The sequence below is a fragment of the Monodelphis domestica genome, chromosome 1 (genome assembly GCF_027887165.1).
Source record: "Monodelphis domestica isolate mMonDom1 chromosome 1, mMonDom1.pri, whole genome shotgun sequence".
NCBI classification, from domain to species: domain Eukaryota; kingdom Metazoa; phylum Chordata; class Mammalia; order Didelphimorphia; family Didelphidae; genus Monodelphis; species Monodelphis domestica.
In genome coordinates, this window is record NC_077227.1 from 202490421 (window position 1) to 202509817 (window position 19397).

The 19397-nt window shown below is 45.8% G+C and overlaps 1 protein-coding gene across 5 annotated transcripts in view; it reads left to right on the top strand.

Moving 5' to 3' along the window:
• Positions 1-19397, top strand: part of PAK6 (p21 (RAC1) activated kinase 6) — a 101193-nt gene that overhangs the window by 65220 nt on the left and 16576 nt on the right. For all 5 annotated transcript variants that reach the window (XM_056810259.1, XM_056810261.1, XM_056810260.1 and 2 more), the window contains 2 exons: positions 571-779; positions 5270-5905. In XM_056810259.1, the coding sequence (XP_056666237.1) occupies positions 576-779; positions 5270-5905 (840 nt within the window). In that variant the 5' untranslated portion in view covers positions 571-575. The remainder of the gene's footprint in view (positions 1-570; positions 780-5269; positions 5906-19397) is intronic.

Genomic DNA, 19397 nt, shown 5'->3' on the forward strand with positions numbered 1-19397 from the left:
ATTGGGGGTCCCTGGGTACCTGATATAGGCTAGGGCTCCATGTAGAACATACAGAGACCAAAGACCAGTCCTTGGATTGGATGGGGGGGGGGGCAGCATGACTCTGGACCAACCCAGGAATGGATGTATCTTTTTCTGTGACTCTTGGTTATTTTGTGATTTCTGGAGAGGATCAGGAGGCTTTCCCCAGGATTAACCTTCTGGAAGAAGTTGGATAAGAGGAGCTTTGGGGATGAAGGATGATGAAGGGATGCATTGGCCAGATGGGGCGGGGGGATAGGAAAATAAAGAGGGGAGAGGAGGCAAAGGAGCTAGGAGGAAACTGGCTTAGTTGTGCATAATCACGATTCCTGTCATCATCCCCAGCCCCTGCAACACGCACACACACATACACAAAGACACACAGACACAGACATTGGCACACAGACAGACACACAGACACTCATCCACAGACACAAACAGACACAGACACACATAGACACACACAGACACACAGACATATACACACACAATGAGCGGTTCTGAGCAAAATCCCATTCTGACTGTGCGTCCTTCTCTTCTGACATTCAGACAGAATGTTCCGCAAAAAGAAAAAGAAACGTCCAGAAATCTCTGCCCCGCAGAACTTCCAGCACCGGGTCCACACGTCCTTCGACCCCAAGGAAGGCAAGTTTGTGGGCCTTCCTCCACAATGGCAGAACATCCTGGACACCCTGAGGAGACCGAAGCCCGTGGTGGACCCTTCGCGCATCACCAGGGTCCAGCTCCAGCCCATGAAGGTGAGGCATTGGGATTGCCTGGAGGAGACGGGAGGAGCTCCACACTGGGGAGGACGGGGATAACTAGCAGGGAACCCTTGGCCTCATCTATGTCATTTGCCTCGGGAGCCTGGGCACTTATCGGAGCTGTTCTTTGGTCTTCTCTGACGGTGACTCCTTTGGGCTTGGCTCTGCTGAGATGCTGGATGGGTTGCCATTTCCTTCTCCAGCTGATTTGACAGATGAGGAAACGGAGGCAAACGGGGTGCCATGACTTGTCCAGGGTCACCAGCTAGGGAGGACGCTGAGTCTTCCTGACACCCCGTCCAACCCTCCCCCCTCCCAAAGCCAAAAAAGGAGAGGCTTAAACGGGGAGGTTTCTTGACTCCTAGATAACAGCTTCTGTGGAAACCACAGGAACGTGGAGCACGTTCTGAATGTGCTGCTATTCTAATTCCCTCCCAATGAGTGGCCCTCTGCTGGGTGAGGCCCAGGGAGAAGCAGCTGTGGGAGTCCTCGGAGGCTGGCCAAGGCCTGGGTCCTCTGCAGGGCAGGGGTGGGAAGGGAAGAGCCAGAAGCACAGCCTCCCTCAGCCGGGCAGGGATCAGGGCTTCTCCATCCCCAGAGGCCCTGATACGGGAGCCTGAGGTGAGCCGCCTCACCAGCCAGGGGCAAGTGCATGGTGGGTCCTCCTTAGACACCGCTGGCTCCTGCATCCTCCCCAAGCCTGTCCTCCCTTGGTGCGGCCTCCACCTTTTGGAAGGAAACCTGTAGAGTCATTTTATTGGGAGGGGATCCTAGGAGAAAAAGAGGAAGAGTTAGCAAAGGGCAAGGAGGGCAAAAGGACCCAATATAGGAGGACCCGGGACCTCGGAGGCCGCTAGAACAGCCCTTTGATCCTTGGGTTTGGAGTCAGGAAAACCCAGGTTCAAATTCTGCTTCCTACTCTTTAGTGGTATGACCCTGGGCAAGTCACTTTACATGGGCCAGGCTCCATGTGGTGACACAGAAGGCTTAGAAGGGCCGCTAAGCAGCACCTGGAGAGAGGGCCAGGCCTGGGGCTGGGAGGACTTGGGTTGAAATCTAACCTCAGATACTTCCTGGCTGTGCGACCCTGAGCAGGTCACTTAACTCCATCTGACTAGCCCTTGCCTTTCTTCTGTCTTAGAATGACTACTAAGAGAAGTTAAAGGGAGGGAGGGGGAGCAGGACCGAAAGACAGACAGGCAGAGAGGGACAGAGAGGGAGGGAGAGGGAGAGAGACAAGACAGAGAGGGAGAGACGAACAGATAAGAGAGGGAGGGAGGGAGGAAGAGGAGACAGAGAGGGAGGGAGAGGGAGGGGGAGCAGGATGGAAAGACAGACAGGCAGAGAGGGACAGAGAGAGAGGGAGAGAGACAAGACAGAGAGGGAGAGACGAACAGATAAGAGAGGGAGGGAGGGAGAGGGAGGGGGAGCAGGACGGAAAGACAGACAGGCAGAGAGGGACAGAGAGGGAGGGAGAGAGACAAGACAGAGAGGGAGAGAAGAACAGATAAGAGAGGGAGGAAGAGGAGACAGAGAGGGAGGGAGAGGGAGGGGGAGCAGGATGGAAAGACAGACAGGCAGAGAGGGACAGAGAGGAAGACAAAGATGGGAGGAAGGGAGACAAGACAGAGAGGGAGAGACAAACAGATAAGAGAGGGAGGGAGGAAGGAAGAGGAGACAGAGAGGGAGGGAGAGGGAGGGGGAGCAGGATGGAAAGACAGACAGGCAGAGAGGGACAGAGAGGGAAGGAGAGAGACAAGACAGAGAGGGAGAGACGAACAGATAAGAGAGGGAGGGAGGGAGAGGGAGGGGGAGCAGGACGGAAAGACAGACAGGCAGAGAGGGACAGAGAGGGAGGGAGAGAGACAAGACAGAGAGGGAGAGAAGAACAGATAAGAGGGAGGAAGAGGAGACAGAGAGGGAGGGAGAGGGAGGGGGAGCAGGACAGAAAGACAGACAGGCAGAGAGGGACAGAGAGGGAGGGAGAGAGACAAGACAGAGAGGGAGAGACGAACAGATAAGAGAGGGAGGGAGGGAGAGGGAGGGGGAGCAGGACGGAAAGACAGACAGACAGAGAGGGACAGAGAGGGAGGGAGAGGGAGAGAGACAAGACAGAGAGGGAGAGACGAACAGATAAGAGAGGGAGGAAGAGGAGACAGAGAGGGAGGGAGAGGGAGGGGGAGCAGGACAGAAAGACAGACAGGCAGAGAGGGACAGAGAGGAAGACAAAGATGGGAGGAAGGGAGACAAGACAGAGAGGGAGAGACAAACAAATAAGAGAGGGAGGAAGAGGAGGCAGAGACGGAGATGGAGAGGGGGGTGGAAGGGAGGGGAGGGAGGGAGGACAGAAGGAAGGAAGGAAGGAGGAAAGGTAGGTAGAGGGTTGTTGGCACTGAATGCTCGCTCTGGTTTCCTGCAGATCTAAGCCTAGGGGCCAATGGAGGCAGCGCTGCCTGTGGAAGCTGGTGCTGGGCCTGGCCGCCCTGGGGGAGCTGGTTGAAGGCGATGAGCCCTTCGCCCAGTGGAGGGGAGTGTTCCTGGGGGAGGGAGGGGCAGAACAAGGCTGCATAAAGGATGGGGGATGGGAGAGAGAGGAGAGGTTTCAAGTTCCTTCAAAGCAATTATGATATTAACCACGTGCCTTTCTGATTGGGTTTTGCAGCTGACAAAGCTCTCTCTCCCTTGGGGGGGTCATTTGATGCTCTCAAGGGCTCTGGGAGACAGCAGAGCTAGTCTATCCTCATTAGGCCCTATTGTGTGCAAAGAAACTGGGAGGAGAGAAAACAAAGGTAAATAAGATCGTCTTTGCCCTCCCCAATTTACAGTTGAGCTCTTAAAAAGGTCGCTAACCTGTGATTCCTTGGTGGTTGTAAAAAAAAAAAAGAAATAGAAACCTAACCAGGGTAAGGCAAGGGGAGCTTTGCTCAGGGGTCCTAGGTGGCAAAGTAGGTAGAGTGCTGGGCCTGACTCTTCTTCCCCCATTCAAATCTAATCTCAGACACTTATTAACTGTGCAACCCCAGGCAAGTCACTACACCTTGGTGTGCCTCAGTTTCCTCATCTGTCAAATGAGCTGGAGAAGGAAATGGCAAAGCACTCCAGCATCTTTCTCTTGAAAATTCCACCTGGGATCACAAAGAGTTGGACAGGACTGAAATGGCTGAACAACAACCACCGCCAAAATGTAGAAGGGCATTAACATCACGTTGACTCATTTAATAGTGTAAAATCAGATAGCTTAGGACCTTCCCTCCAGGGTAGCCTCATTATATCCTAGAGTCTCCCCAGCTCTCCTCTCCCCAAACGTCTTTGCCTTGAAACTTTTTTTAAACAACCCTTACCTTCTGTCTTCGAATAGACATTAGTGTCATTCCAAAGCAGAAGAGCAGTAAGGGCTAGGGGGGTTAAGTGACTTGCCCAGGGTCACACAGCTCGGAAGAATCTTGGGTCACATTTGAACCCAGGACCTCTCTTCTCCAGGCCTGGCTCTCTGTCTGCTGAGCCACTTAACTCTCCTGGTCTTTAAATCCTTAAGGATTCCTTCTTTGTGTGTTGCTTGCCTGGGAAATAGGAAGAGGCTGAGCTTCATTTCCGTTTTCTCAAGATAGGGAGGATTGCGGGTGTGAATTCCCTTCCCCGTTCCTGCATGAGGGAAAGAAACTCCCTCTTCGATAGTGTAGAGCTAATGAGGAAGGGACCTCAGAAGTCATCTTGTCCAATCTCTTCATTTTGTAGATGAGAAAACAGAGGCCCAGAAAGGTAAAAAGTTTGCCAAAGGTCCCAGAGAATAAGTGGCCAAATAGTGATTTGAACACAGGCCCTCTGATTTGAAATCCAGTTAGTTCTCTCTCAAACCAGATCTGTGGTGGGAACCAAGGGTGGAATTCTAGAGCCCAGTTTCCATGGGAGTTCCTCCTTAAATATCTAATATCTCCCCCCTTTTTTAAAACTCTTACCTTATGTCTTTGGATCATACTAGAGGAGGCAACTGGGTAGCTCAGTGGATTGAGAGCCAGGCCTGGAGATGGGAGGTCCTGGGTTCAAATCTGGCCTCAGATACTTCCTAGCTGTGTGACCCTGGGCAAGTCATTTCACCCCCAAGGCCCAGTCCTTTTATTGCTCTTCTGCCTTAGAACCAATGCACAGTATTGATTCTAAGACAGAAGATAAGAGTTAAAAAAAAAAAAGAATCCATACTAGGTAAAGGTTCCAAGGCTTACCCAGGGTCACATGGCTGGGGAATATCTGGGGCCAGATTTGAACCCAGGTTGAACTCTCCTTTTCATTCTCTTTGAAGAGAAGACGGATTGGAAAATGTCAGAAAACGATAAATAAAAATGTCTCCCACTTGCCTTCAGAGGAACAAAATGAATGGAAAAGAACGCCATTCTCCTTTGTCTTGTTCTTGGGCGCTTCCTCCCTTAGCTCTGTCGCTGCCTGGCCTCCCCCAGCCCTCATCCAGCCTCTTTCCTCTCTCCTGGCAGACGGTGGTCCGGGGCAGCACCATCGAGGTGGAGGGCTACATCTCTGGGCTGCTCAATGACATCCAGAAGCTCTCCGTCATCAGCTCCAACACCCTTCGGGGCCGGAGTCCCCCCAGCCGCAGGAGAGCTCAGTCGCTGGGGCTCCTGGGGGACGACCGCTGGGGCCCCGACACAGACATGTACCTTCAAAGTCCCCAGCCCGAGAGGGCCGACTCTTACGGTATCTACCTCAACTGCAACGGGGGAGCCAAGGCGGGCCGCCGACAGACCGCATGGCCAGAATTCCAGGCCGAGCAGGCCCCCCCCAATGGACTGGTGATGAAAGCCCAGTCACTGGGGCCTGCCGAGTTCCAGGGAGCCGCTCAGCGCTGCCTCCAGCTTACCTCCTGCCTGCCCAGTCCCCCCCTGGGGCCCTCCCCTGGCCTCCCCTCGAACAAGAGCGGCAAGGCGGGGAGGCAGAATCCAGAGGACCGCAGACCCCAGTCTTGCCTGGTGGGGCCAGCCGGGGGCAGGCCAGGCGGGGAGGGAAGCCCCAGCCCCAAGGCCCAAGAAGCCGGCTTGAGGAACAAGCTTTTCCGTAGCATGTTCATCTCGGACGGCGGCGGTGGCAAGCCAGCCCCTGCTGCAAAGAGCAAGGTAGGGGGGAACCAGGGGAGTGTCAGCATGGGATCCCGGGGCGGCCACTGGTCTTGGAATTGGGCAGGCCCGAGTTCAAAACCCACCTCCATCACACTGGGCGAGTCACTTCCCTTCTCAGCATCGGTTTCCTCATCTATAAAATGAGGGAGCTGGACTCGGTGGTCTCTCAGGCTTCTGCAGCCCTGAGAGTCTGAGCCTCCGGACTTGGAGCAGAGGCTGCAAGGGCCCATTCAGAGGTTCCCTAGGAAGGAACAAGGTCTCCATGCACACTGGTGACCCTGGTCATTCCCCCATACAGTGTCCATGGGGATAGGAGCATCAAAAGCCAAAGAAACTGCCAGGCTCAGCCTGCACTCAGTACTCCATCTGCTTTGTTATGATTTAGAGGGCACAGCCTCCACAGGGCACTCAGCATCCTGGGAGTCTGCTTGAGGGGTGAGGGCCCCTTGGAGAGGGCAGTGAGGTGGCACGGCAGGGAGAGGTCTGGGCCTTGAGTCAGGGAGACTCCTCTTCCTCAGTTCCGGTCTGGTCTTGGACATTTACTAACCGTATGACCTTGGGGAAGTCATTTTACCCAGTTTGCCTTCATTTACTCATCCGTCAAGTAAGTAAGAGAAGGAAATGGCAAACCATCCTATTCTTTTTGACAAGAAGACCCCAAACACGGTCACAAAGAGTCAGATACTCCTGAAATGACTGAACAACAATAGCCCCTTGGTGGAGCCTATAGGCTAAGAGCAGGATAAGGAGAGCTTTGGGTCTATAGTCAGAGAGACCTCAGTTCAAATCCTCCCTCAGTCACTTACTAGCTAACTGGGCAAATCACTTAACCTTAGTTTCCCTATCTAAAAAATGGGGGCAGTAATATCAGTTGCCCCACTTGATTGTTGTGAGGACCAAAGGAGGTACCAGGAAAAGAGTTTGTCATCCTTAAAGTACTTTGTGGAGACAAGCTATTTGCATCAACACTATCATTATTTCTACGAGGCCTCAGATCATTATCAATTTGAAGATCAAGGGTCTTTTAAAGTGGAGTCATTTCAGTCGATCTTTGTGACTCCATTTGGGGTTTTCATGGCAAAGAGCAGTTGATCATTTCCTTCTTCAGCTCATTTTACAGATGAGGAAACTGAGGCAACCAAAGTTAGATGGCTTGTCCAGGGTCACATGTAGCTAATACATGTTTGAGGCCAGGTTTGAACTTGGGTCTTCCTGACCCCAGGCACCAATGCTTGCCCCATTTTAAAAGACCCATAACCCTGAATACCCACCCACTCAAGTCATCTGCCTGATCAATCAATTGATTGTTTATTAAGTGTTTATTAAGACTTATGCTAGGCACTGGGGTTTCTGGGACAAAAGTAAAATAGTTTCTGCCCTCTAGGAGCTTACATTCCTTGCCTGGGGGAGGGGATAGGAGGGAACACAACGTGTGCACACCTAAGTATATTAAACAGGAAATGAGGGGGAAGACCATCAGCCCCAGTATGTAGGTGTTGGGGATGGCGGGGAATCAGAAAAAGTCTCATAAAGAAAGAGATGCTTGAGCTGAGTGTGAAAGGAAACTAGGGATTCTGGGAGTCTCAGGAAGTACAGTAGCACTTTGCTGTAAGTGAACTCAGCAAGTCAGAATTCAGGTATACTCAATTGACATTCAAAAAAACCAATTAGGGTAGAAAAATACATAAAATAGAAATGTTAATTACATACTAAATCTTCCCCATTTTCCCAAGCAGTTCAGCCAATCACGCTCATTCTCACTGAGAAGCCTTCCTGTGTCATTAATTGTTTTACACCAGACACTGGCTCTGGCATCAGTCTTTACCCAGAGGTCCAGCTTGTAGCAAGTTGTGTTCGAGTTAGAGCAATGCTACTCTTTGTTTCATTAATGCTATTAGTAATAATGGCCCCAAAGTACAAGAGTAGTGATGCTAGTAGCCCTGATAAGCTTAAGAAAAGTCACCTAGTGTCCAGGTATGTTCATACAAGAAATATTGATTAAATTCACTGTTTTGCATTATTTTCGACTTACCCAAAGGGTCTTAAAAAAGATTGGTCATCTAAAATTGTCCATTTCAAGTATGGCAGGTGGTTGGTGCCAAGGCATGGAGATGGGAAACAGATATGAAGAAATGCTCAGTAGAATGCTATATAAAGAACAGTAATGGGTCAGCTCAGGAGATCTGGGGGTTCCCTGTTGTTAAAGTCTGTTTCAGAAAGCTCACAGCAGACTCCCCCCTCATCCTTGGACACATTCTACTACCTTGGGGCTTTCCTAGATGGGAAGACCAATGAGGTCTGGAATGATCCTTCTGAATCCCCCTGATGACCCTTGGAGAGTCCCTCAATCCCTCTACCTTTTGCCTTCCTCACCCATGAAACAGGGATAATGATAGCATTGAGCTTAGTGGGTCTAGTAAGATGATATATGTAAAGCACATGGAAGCCTTCAAGTGGTAGATGATATTCCTAGCTAGCATTTACATAGCTCTTTGAGGTCTGTAAGGCACTTTACATAGATCATCTCTTTTGATCTTCACAATAAATGTCAGCTATTATTATTGGTATCATTATTCTTGCTTTCCCCCTAGAGATGTCAGAGCCAGGGGAGAGGGAGGCGTTAGGAGAGATCCAGACCATGTTTCTCATGCAATATTGTAGAAGTGATTTTAGAAGGAATCTATCTGAGATGACTTCGAATCCTGGCTCAGCCATCTGTGTGACCATGGACAAATCATCTGATTCCTAGAAATCTCAGTTTCATTTCTAAAATAGTGAAGGGGTTTGAACTAGATAATCTTTAAGGGCCCTTTCTCAAGGTTCTAAGACACATAATACATTCATCTCAGAGGATAGAGGATGGAATATGTGAGCTTTGGAAGACTTCCAAGCACTAGTATTCTTTTTTTTTTACCCTTACCTTCCATTTTAGTAACAACTCTAAAACAAAGGGCAAGGGCTAAGTAAAGAGGGTTATGACTTGCTGAGAGTAACTTGCTGAGAGGAAGGGTCTGAAGTCAGATTTGAATCCAGATCTTCCCAACTCCAAGCATGGGATTAAATTTGTGGTTGGACTAAATATGAGAATATGGTCACCAATTTAAAAATAATTAACACAGCTCAAGTCAAAAATGACTCGTTAGCAACTTTATTTACAAAAAAGAGAAGAAGAGTGAAAGTAGGGAAATATGAAAGAGTAAGGTATCTAACCTAACACACTAAATATTTGCTCTGGTCCCTGGCTCAACCCAGGCAGGGCTAATTAGCCCTCAGCCAGAGGGCCCAGTGGTGAATACCCATGAGGCCTCCTCCAAGATGGAGAGGCCTCTCTGGAAACTAATCTCTCCAAAAGCCAGGAAAGGAGTCAACTTTTTACTCACTCAAGCAGTGACTCTAAAGGGAGAAGATCCAAGAGCAGTCTTACCAGAGTCCCTGGTCCTCCACGATCCAGATTCAACCCAAGGACCTCCTGACAGGAAGTTTTGTCCTTTTTTTAAAAGACCTTACTTAACATCACTTCCTGTCCCTTCCTCTACTTTACAGGGACCAATTGCAGTCCTTAAATTTGCTTAGTCCTGCCAAGGGGGGCAGTCAGTGGCTTTTGGAGGTATAAACCACTTTAGTGGGTGGTTTGTGGACCTTCACTACTTAAATGTTAAAGGTCTTCACTTTTGGTTGATTAAATTTAAAAGTAGGAAGGGGAGAGTTAATCCTATCTTCTCAACACTCTGTTCATATAACCACCCAGCTACCCAAAGCACTGGATTCTTTTTTTTCCCCTTTAAACCCTTATCTTCTGTCATAGAACTGATACTAAGTATAGGTTCTAAGGTAGAAGAGCCTTAAGGGCTAAGTGATTGGGGTTAAGTGACTTGCTCAGGGTCCACAGTTAATAAGTATCTGAGGCCACATTTGAACCCAGGACCTCCCTACTCCAGGTCTGGCACTTGGTCCACTGTGCTAGCTAGATTCTCTAAGCACTAGGATTCTTTAGGGAGGCTATATGGGAACTCCTATATCTGCAGCTTGGTGACAAACCAGAAGAAAAAAAGTGTTCATCAGCTTTGATGATGACAAGACAAGCCCAGGGTCTATCAAGGATCTTCCACTGGGCATCAAGGGTCTCTTGCCCAGGCTAACTGAAGTGGTCTGCCTCCACTTCTACCTCCTTCTACTTTTGGTTGTTCACTGATTTCAGTCATACCCGACTCTTCATGCCCTCATTTGGGGTTTTCTTGGGCAAAGATACTAAAATGGTTTGCCATTTCCTTCTCCAACTCATTTGATGGATGAGAAAACTGAGGCAAATAAGGTTAAGTGACTTGCCTAGGATCATATAGCCAAGAAGTATCTAAGGCTGGATTTGAACTCTGAAAGATGAGTCTTCCTGACTGAAGGCCTGGCCCTCTATTCAAGCACCAACCTACTATCTTAGTTGAGTTCAATATATTAAATTGTTGACACTGATGAAAGCTACTAGGAGACTGAGACTCATTAGCCCTGAAGGGTTTTTAAAAATAAGTCAAATTCAGGGCAACTGGGTGGCTCAGTGGATAGAAAGCCAGGTCTAGAGTTAGTAGGACCTAGGTTCACTCTGACCTCAGCCATTTCCCAGCTGTGTGACCCTGGGCAAGTCACTTAACTGCCTTTGCCTAGCCCTTCCCCTTCTCTCTTAGAGTCGTTACTAGGTTAGAAAGTAAGGGTTTAACAAAAAGTCAAATTCCCTCATCCAATTTGGTACACAGTAGTTCTATTAGAGACAAAGCCAGCTGACTTTTCAAGGTCATTTCCAGCCCCCTAATCACATATTTCCACACCAAGCATGCCCTGAGGCCGAAGTTTGTGCTCCTTCCTTTCATGGCCAGGGAAAAGCAGGAGTCATTGTTACATTCCTGCTTAGCACCTCCTAGCAGGGAAGTACATGTAGGGGCTCTCAGGATGGGATCTGGCCCTTGAATCTAGTTGTCAGAGGGACCAGGACCTCTTTTGTGAGAGGGATGGGGGTCATGGCTTTATGGAAGCTTCAGGAAGTCCCAGGAAACTCTATAGTCTCTAAGACTATAAAACCTGATTGGTGAAGGGAGTTAATCACAGGTCATATCTGAAATAAAGTATTGAAACTCTGTGAACAGAAGAGTGATGTGGTCAGAACTATGCCTTGGGAAAATTATTTGGTATGGGGTAGCTAAGTGGTTCAGTGGATAGAATTTCAAGCCGGGAAATGGAAGGTTTGGGGTTCAAATGTGGCCTCATATACTTCCTAGCTGTATCAAGTCACTTAACCCTATTTGCCTAACCCTAACTGCTCTTCTGCCTTGGAACCAGTACTTAGTACTACTGATTCTTTTTTTTTTTACTTTTTAAACATTATTTTATTTGGTTATTTACAAACGTTATTCATTGGAAACAATGATCATTATCTTTTCCTCCCCCCGCCCCTCTTCCACCATTTCTCCCATAGCTGGCACACTATTCCACTGGGTATCACATGTGTTCTTGGTTCGAACCCATTTCCATGTTGTTGGTATTTGCACTAGAGTGTTCATTTAGAGTCTCTCCTCAGTCATTTCCTCTCAGCCCCTGTAGTCAAGCAGTTGCTTTTCCTCGGTGTTTTTACTCCCACAGTTTATCCTCTGCTTGTGGATAGTGTTTTTTAGATCCCTGCAGATTGTTCAGGGACATTGCATTGACACTAATGGAGAAGTCCATTACCTTCGATTGTACCACAGTGTATCAGTCTCTGTGTATAATGTTTTCCTGGTTCTGCTCCTTTCGCTCTGCACCACTTCCTGGAGGTTGTTCCAGTCTCCATGGAATTCCTCCACCTTATTATTCCTTTTAGCACAATAGTATTCCATCACCAACATATACCACAATTTGCTCAGCCATTCCCCAATTGAAGGGCATCCCCTCATTTTCCAATTTTTGGCCACCACAAAGAGTGCAGCTATGAATATTCTTGTACAAGTCTTTTTCCTTATTATCTCTTTGGGGTACAAGCCCAGCAGTGCTATGGCTGGATTAAAGGGCAGACAGTCTTTTATCGCCCTTTGGACATAGTTCCAAATTGCCCTCCAGAATGGTTGGATCAGTTCACAACTCCACCAGCAATGAATTAATGTCCCAACTTTGCCACATCCCCTCCAGCATTCATTACTTTCCTTTGTTGTCATGTTATCCAATCTGCTAGGTGTGAGTTGATACCTCAGAGTTGTTTTGATTTGCATCTCTCTGATTATAAGAGATTCAGAAGACTTTTTCATGTGCTTATTAATAGTTTTGATTTCTAAAACTGAAAATTGCCTGTTCATGTCCCTTGCCCATTTCTCAATTGGAGAATGGCTTGATTTTTTGTACAATTGATGTAGCTCTTTGTAAATTTGAGTAATTAGACCTTTGTCAGAGGTTTTTATGAAGATTGTTTCCCAATTTGTTGCTTTCCTTCTGATTTTAGTTATATTGGTTTTGTTTGTACCAAAGCTTTTTAATTTGATGTAGTTGAAATTATTTATTTTACATTTTGTGACTCTTTCTATGTCTTGCTTGGTTTTAAAGTCTTTCCCTTCCCAAAGGTCTGCTATGTATACTATTCTGTGTTTACCTAATTTACTTATAGTTTCCTTCTTTATGTTCATGTCAGTCACCCATTTTGAATTTATCTTGGTGTAGGGTGTGAGGTGTTGATCTAATCCTAATCTCTCCCACACTGTCTTCCAGTTTTCCCAGCAGTTTTTATCAAATAGTGGATTTTTGACCCAAAAGCTGGGATCTTTGGGTTTATCATATATTGTCTTGCTGAGGTCACTTGCTCCAAGTCTATTCCACTGATACTCCTTTCTGTCTCTTAGCCAGTACCAAATTGTTTTGATGACAGCTGCTTTCTAATATAGTTTGAGATCTGGGACTGCAAGGCCCCTTTCCTTTGTATTTTTTTTCATTATTTTCCTGGATATCCTTGACCCTTTGTTCTTCCAAATGAACTTTGTTATGGTTTTTTCTAAATCAGTAAAGAAATTTTTTGGAAGTTCCATGGGTATGGCACTAAATAGATAGATAAGTTTGGGTAGGATGGTCATTTTTACTATATTGGCTTGTCCTACCCATGAGCAGTTAATGTTTTTCCGATTGCTCAAATCTAGTTTTAATTGTGTGGAGAGTGTTTTGTAGTTGTGTTCATATAGTTCCTGTGTTTGTCTCAGGAGATAGATTCGTAAGTATTTTATTTTGTCTAAGGTGATTTTGAATGGGATTTCTCTTTCTAGTTTTTGCTGCTTAACTATGTTGATGTATAGAAATGCTGATGACTTATGCGGGTTTATTTTGTAACCTGCAACTTTGCTAAAGTTGTTGATTATTTCAATTAGCTTTTTGGTTGAATCTCTAGGATTCTTTAAGTAGACCATCATGTCATCTGCAAAGAGCAATAGCTTGGTCTCCTCCTTGCCAATTTTGATGCCTTCAATTTCCTTTTCTTCTCTAATTGCTACTGCTAGTGTTTCTAGTACAACGTCAAATAGTAGAGGTGATAATGGGCATCCTTGTTTCACTCCTGATCTTATTGGGAATGCATTTAGTTTATCCCCATTGCAGATGATATTAGCTGATGGTTTTAGATATATGCTGTTTATTATTTTTAGGAACGACTCTCCTATTCCTATGCTTTCTAGTGTTTTCAATAGGAATAAGTGTTGTATTTTTTCAAAGGCTTTTTCTGCATCTATTGAAATAATCATGTGATTTTTGTTGGTTTGCTTGTTGATATGGTCGATTATGTGGATGGTTTTCCTAATATTGAACCAGCCCTGCATCCCTGGTATAAATCCTACTTGATCATGGTGAATGACTCTTCTGATCACTTGCTAGAGTCTTTTTGCTAGTATCCTATTTAAGATTTTTGCATCTATATTCATTAGGGAGATTGGTCTATAATTTTCTTTCTCTGTTTTTGGCCTGCCTGGTTTTGGAATCAGTACCATGTTTGTGTCATAAAAGGAGTTTGGTAGAATTCCCTTTTTGCTTATTATGTCAAATAGTTTGTATAGTATTGGGATTAACTGTTCTCTGAATGTTTGATAGAATTCACTTGTGAATCCGTCGGGCCCTGGGGATTTTTTCTTAGGGAGTTCTTTGATGGCCTGTTGGATTTCATTTTCTGATATGGGATTATTTAAGAATTCTATTTCTCAGGCAGTTCTCAGATAAAGAAATCAAAACTATTAACAAGCACATGAAGAAGTGTTCTACATCTCTTATAATCAGAGAGATGCAAATCAAAACAACTCTGAGGTATCACCTCACACCTAGCAGATTGGCTAACATAACAGCAAAGGAAAGTAATGAATGCTGGAGGGGATGTGGCAAAATAGGGACATTAATTCATTGCTGGTGGAGCTGTGAACTGATCCAACCATTCTGGAGGGCAATTTGGAACTATTCCCAAAGGGTGCTAAAAGAATATCTACCCTTTGACCCAGCCATAGCACTGCTGGGTCTGTACCCCAAAGAGATAATGGACACAAAGACTTGTACAAAAATATTCATAGCTGCGCTCTTTGTGGTGGCCCAAAACTGGAAAATGAGGGGATGCCCATCAATTGGGGAATGACTGAACAAACTGTGGTATATGTTGGTGATGTACTATTGTGCTAAAAGGAATAATAAAGTGGAGAAGTTCCATGGAGACTGGAACAACCTCCAGGAAGTGATGCAGAGCGAGAGGAGCAGAACCAGGAGAACATTGTACACAGAGACAAACACACTGTGGTATCATCAAACGTAATGGACTTCTCCATTGGTGGTGGTGTAATGTCCCTGAACAACCTGCAGGGACCCAGGAGAAAAAAACACCATTCATAAGCAAAGGATAAACTATGGGAGTGGAAACACCGAGAAAAAGCAACTGCCTGAATATAGAGGTTGAGGGGACATGACAGAGGAGAGACTCTAAATGAACACTCTAATGCAAATACTATCAACAAAGCAATGGGTTCAAATCAAGAAAACATCTAATGCCCAGTGAACTTACGCGTCGGCTATGGGGGGTGGGGGGGGGAGGAAAAGAAAATGATCTATGTCTTTAACGAATAATGCTTGGAAATGATCAAATAAAATATATTAAAAAAAAAAAAAGAATTCTATTTCTCCTTCTGTTAGTCTAGGCAGTTTGTATTTTTGTATATATTCATCCATATCACCTAAATTGCTGTATTTATTGCCATATAATTGGGCAAAGTAATTTTTAATGATTGCCTTGATTTCCTCTTCATTGGAGGTGATGTCCCCCTTTTCATCTTTGATGCTGTTAATTTGCTTTTCTTCTTTCCTTTTTTTGATTAGATTGACCAGTACTTTGTCTATTTTGTTTGTTTTTTCAAAGTACCAGCTTCTAGTCTTGTTTATTAAATCAATAGTTCAATCACATTCTATTTTATTAATTTCTCCCTTAATTTTTAGGATTTCTAGTTTGGTTTTCTGCTGGGGTTTTTAATTTGATCGCTTTCGAGTTTTTTTATTTGCATTTCCAATTGATTGATTTCTTCTCTCCCTAGTTTGTTAATATATGCACTCAGGGATATGAATTTACCTCTGATTACTGCTTTGGCTGCATCCCAAAAGGTTTGAAAGGATGTCTCGCCGTTGTCATTTTCTTTGATAAAATTATTAATTGTTTCTGTGATTTCTTTTCTAACTAAACTATTTTGGAGTATCATATTGTTTAATTTCCAATTAATTTTTTATTTGGTTTTCCACGTACCGTTACTGATCATTATTTTTATTGCCTTGTGATCTGAAAAGGCTGCATTTATTATTTCTGCTTTTCTGCATTTGTATGTCATGTTTCTGTGACCTAGTGTATGGTCAATCTGGGTTGGGGGGGGATGGATCCTGGGACCTTCCTTCTGCCTACCCCTTAGATCCGAGTGATCTTGGGTTCTGACTTTTGGGGGGCCGTACATTTTGATCCAAGTCCAGGAGGAGTGTTCCCGGGGTCTATTCTGTTGTTTGTTTTGAATTTCGGTGCCCTAGGAGCATTCAGTTTGAGATTGGTAAGGAAGGGTTTCTGGAGCTCTGAACTTTAGCTTTCTCTAAGCTGCCATCTTGACTGGAAATCCAGTACTACTGATTCGAAGGCAGGAAGGCAGGAAGGCAGGAAGGCAGGAAGGTAGGAAGGAAGGAAAGAAGGAAGGAAGGAAGGAAGGAAGGAAGGAAGGAAGGAAGGAAGGAAGGAAGGAAGGAAGGAAGGAAGGAAGGAAGGAAGGAAGGGAAGGAGGGGGGAGGAAGCAAGGAAGAAAAGGAAGGAAGGAAGTAAAACAGGAAGGTGGGAAGGAAGGAAGGAAGAAAGAAAGGAAGGAAGGAAGAGTGGGAGGAAGGAAGGATTAAAGAGACTAGAGTCAGGGAGAACATTTAGAAGGTTATTATAAGGGCAGTCTAGGAAAGGGATAATTAGAGTCTAAATTCCATGTTGTGAAGAGATGAGGGGAAGGATGTCAATAATGATGTAGAGGAGAATTGGCAAATGATTGGATCCAAGTGTTGGGGTAGTGAGAAAGGTCAAAGATGTCTCCAAAATTACAAACCCAAGTGTCTCTCTGGTACCTACTGTGGTGGGTGAAAAATGAACCTGAGGAAACAAAGGTTCAATCTTTTAAGCATAATCAGTTTATTAAGCAATACAAACAGTTGCCTAACAAAATGGAACTAGGCCCTGGGAGAGACACACTTTTATACATTAAAAACAATCATTCAAATCTGACCTCAATACTTTCCAGTTGTGTGACCCTGGGCAAGTCTCTTGACCCCAGATGCCTAACTTACCTGTTCTGCCTTATTATCCATTCTAAGTTGGAAGGTAAGGTTTTTAAAAATAAAATCAATTAAATAAGACCAATTAATTAAAAGGAAACAATACATGAGATAGTCTGATTTCTAATTGGATGTAAGACTTTCCAAGTTGGGAAGAGGAGAATGAACAGGTATGATTCCCTGATTTAGGGAAAAGAAGTATCCCACTCCTCCCCAAGTGTCTGTAAACAATCAAAGGAACATGGAAACAATAACTGATTGAGTATGCAGCCAGTTTTCAGATAAGGCATCTGGGTTGCTTGAGGTGTACAATTTTAGAAAACTCCTTGCATTGGTCTTAGAAGCTGACTGCGTTTCTGGTCCTTGGTTAAGGGTCTCCCAGTAGCAGAGACAGGTGGTCTAGTCTAAGTTCAAACAATGCAATGGGTTTTCACTCAGTTCTCACAATTGAATAAACTTTTCTCACAGGATAGAATTTGGACTAAATGATTGATAATGATGTTTTATTTTTTTCCTCAGTTACAGGAAAAAACAATTCTTAACATTTTTAAAAAATCTTTATTTATTTTTAAACCCTTACCTTCTATCTTGGAGTCACTATGTATTGGTTCCAAGGCAGAAGAGTGAGCTGGGCAACAGGGGTCAAGTGACTTGCCCAGGGTCACACAGCTGGGAAGTATCTGAGGCCAGATTTGAACCCAGGACCTCCCGTCTCTAGGCCTGACTCTCAATCCACTGAGCCACCCAGCTGCCCTCAGGATTTTAAAATCCTGAGTCCCAGATTCTCTCTCCCCTTTCTGCCCTTCCCCTCTTGCTGAGGCCATAAGCAATCTGATACAGATTTTACAATTCCCACAATTGAATAAAGTTTTCTCACAAGACAGAAGTTGGACTAGACCCATAATTGAAAAGAAAGGGCGGGAGCAGCTAAGTGATTCATCGGATAGGGCACCAGGACTGGAGACAGGAGGTTCTGGGTTCAAATGTGGCCTTAGATACTTAACCCCCAGTGCCTTGCTCTTATGCCTTGGAACTGATACTTAATACCAATTCTAAGACAGAAGGTAGGGGTTTTGCTTTTTTTTTTTTTAAAGAAAAGAAAGGAAACTGAGTTAGAACCAGAATTGGGTCACAAGATGGATTCATTGCAGTTCATTTAATTGTTTCACTTCCCAATATCACTTACTCTCCTGATCCCCTTCATTTCCTCATTTTGCCTCATCAGAGCTCCAAATATAAAATCCTCCATTTGGGTGTTCAAGGCCTGGCCCCTACCTACTTTTCCCGGCCTCCTTGCTCTTCTTTGAGCAAAACCCTCCATCTCCCCAAGGCAAGAGTTTCCACTGACTGTCCCCCGAGCCCGAAACACTCTTCCTCTTCATCTCTGCCTAGCTTCTTTGGCTTACTTCAAGTCTTAGCTAAAATCCCACCTTCTCCCTGCCTCCCCTTCCCTTCCCCTTTAATGCTAGTGGCCTCCCTGACATTCTCTTATGTCTCTCGTTTATATGGGGGTGCTTACATGGTGCCTCCCCCACTGGATTGTGACCTCCTTGAGGGGAATGACTATTTTTTACATTTTTTGTAACCTCCGGAGCTTAGCACAATGCCTGACACACGGCAGACGCTTATTAACTGCCAGCTGGCTGAATTCGGAGCGTGGCTGTGACTTCCACAGAAATAGGCAAGTTTCGAGGAGGAGAAGGTGAGGGAATGGTGCAGGGCGGGAGGGAGGGGGCACATAGGCAGTTTCATGGAGTCTGAGATGTCGGCAAGACACTCAGGAGGCCAATAAGCATTTGGCTTTGTGGAACTAGAGATCAGGAGGCAAATGAGAGGTTAGCTGGATAGGTTTGTGAGTCACCTGTGCCGAGAGGATAATTAAATTCATCAGAGGTGATGAGATCACCAGGGAGAGAGTGTGTAGAGGAGAGAGCCCTGGGAGACCAGAGATGGATAATGATCTGGCCACAGAGGCTTCCCAGGAGCGGTTAGACTGGTAGGAGGAGAGTCGGGGGAGAACAGCGTCAGTCTTTTAGGCAGGAGACAGCATCCCATGTGAAGAAGGGATGGTTGACCGCATGAAAAGCCAGCAGAGAGCTGGGGGGAGGCCAGCGGGGGACCTGTGAGGGAACATCTCAGCAGAGGGGTGGGGTGAAAGCCGTAGATCGCAAGTGGGAGCCATGGGTGCCCCCAGGTCTTTCTAGGGCTTTCGCAGTGAAAAGAAGAGACATGACTAGCTTAAGAAGAGGGCATGGTTAGGGGAAAGGTAGCCTGTTTATTCATTTAAATATGGCTGAGAATAGATTGTTTTGTAGGGGAAGAGATTAAATGGAAGAGAGAGGAAGTAGAAGATGGGCGGAGAGAGCTCCAGGAGGCAGGGGGTGGCAGGTGTGAGATCCGGGGCCGAGGAGAAGGGGCGGCCGCGGCATGGAGAAGGGTCCACTTTGACCAGCCTGGAAGAAAGAGGAAGAAAATGGGTAAAAATGCAGAGCAGTCAAGCAGGTAGGAAGAGTCTATAGGGAATGGCCCCCATTTTCCCAGTAGAGGAGGAGCAGAGGTCACAGGGAGAGAGGGAGGGAGGCCGAGGAGTTTGAGGAGAGAAAAGAGGGCTTGAGTCAAACGAGATAATGTATGCAACCCTTAAAACTCTATATAAACGTTAGCTATTATTAGCAGCCCCTGCAGG